Source organism: Tupaia chinensis, unplaced genomic scaffold (genome assembly GCF_000334495.1).
Source record: "Tupaia chinensis unplaced genomic scaffold, TupChi_1.0 Scaffold000273_1, whole genome shotgun sequence".
In the NCBI taxonomy this organism is placed as follows: Eukaryota; Metazoa; Chordata; class Mammalia; order Scandentia; family Tupaiidae; genus Tupaia; species Tupaia belangeri.
Window position 1 is genome coordinate 877,054 of NW_006159755.1, and position 1,248 is coordinate 878,301.

Below are 1,248 nucleotides of genomic sequence, written 5' to 3' on the forward strand. Positions count from 1 at the left end.
CCTGAGCAGCCACCCGCCACTCCAGTACTCATCACAATAAACTGCCGCGCCAGCAAGAGGGGCGCAGGAAGCCGAGCAGCTCCCATTTCCAGAGCTGGAGTGCTGCCAGCAGACGCAGGGGACCGCTCTGTCCCCACCCTGCCCTGGACCAGCTCCCTCTCCTGCCCAGGTCTGAAGTGGGACAGGGCAGACAGAAGGCAAAGGAAGGAAAGCCATACTCAGGAGCACCTGCATCCCCCAGGCTGGACCACCCTGCTCCAGCCTCTGCCTCCCTGGCAGAGCAGCCCGGCTCCGTTCCAGCCAGCTCTCCCCCTTCCCTGGCTGCTAATGGGTCTCAGAGCGGCGAGGCAGCGCAGCCGGCGAGCGAGTGAGGCGCCCCCCCGACACAGCGGGTCAGGGCTTCAGAGGAAGAGGAGCCCGAGTGGCCGACGCGCGGGGATGCCACGGCGCCAGCAAGCCATCACGCCCGGCAACTCAAGCCTTCCTGGAGCCAGGTGGCATCCACCCATGCCTGGCACAGCAGACTGGAGCAAAGGCAACGAGGCGGCTGCCACTCACCGGCGTTGACGATGGCGTCCACCTCCAGCTTGGTGATATCTCCACGGAACAAGGAGATCTTCTCGTTGAGCTGCTTGTCCTTCTTGTACTTGGGGTCCTCCACCTTCACAGCCACCCCTGGAACAAGCCGGGGGGTCACAAAGAGGTCTCCCCCACCCCCCACAGAGCAACCCAGCCAGTGCTCAGGGCCAGGCCCCCTATCCACCCCTGCACACCTCCAGAGCAGCCTGCTGCGGGGTGACGGCTGATACCAGTCCCGACAGCCGAGGCTGAGTAGGCACCTACTGTGTGCAGCACCATGCCAGGCTCCTAGAGCCCTCGCAGCGCTACCGGCAGGTCCAGTATTTATCATCGATCCCCACTCTATAGATGTGGACACTGAGCTTGCGGCCAGATAAACGATTTGCCTAGAATTATAGGGTGCCTGAAGCCAGCAGGTGGCGTAGTGGTTAAAGATGCTGCACTCCCACATGGTTGACTGCAGTTCGAGTCTCAGACCTGGCAGCTTGCTTTCTCACTCTCTCCCTTTCTCTCTCTCTTTCTCTGGTCAAATTAAAATAAGAATAAGAATAATAAAGTTAACTAAAAATAATTATTTTTTTTAATTATATTGGGACTAGCAGTTAGCATAATGGCTATGTTGCTGGACTCCCATGTAGTCGACCAAGGTTTGAGTCCTGGACGCAGTGG

At 58.9% G+C, this 1,248-nt stretch overlaps 1 protein-coding gene across 1 annotated transcript in view; it reads right to left on the reverse strand.

The window, feature by feature from the left end:
* MACROD1 (mono-ADP ribosylhydrolase 1) overlaps window positions 1-1,248 on the reverse strand; it is a gene marked incomplete at its 5' end in the record, with an annotated part of 187,195 nt that overhangs the window by 169,467 nt on the left and 16,480 nt on the right. Inside the window, 1 exon segment of the mRNA XM_014588329.1 lies at window positions 559-675. Within this exon segment, the coding sequence (XP_014443815.1) occupies window positions 559-675 (117 nt within the window).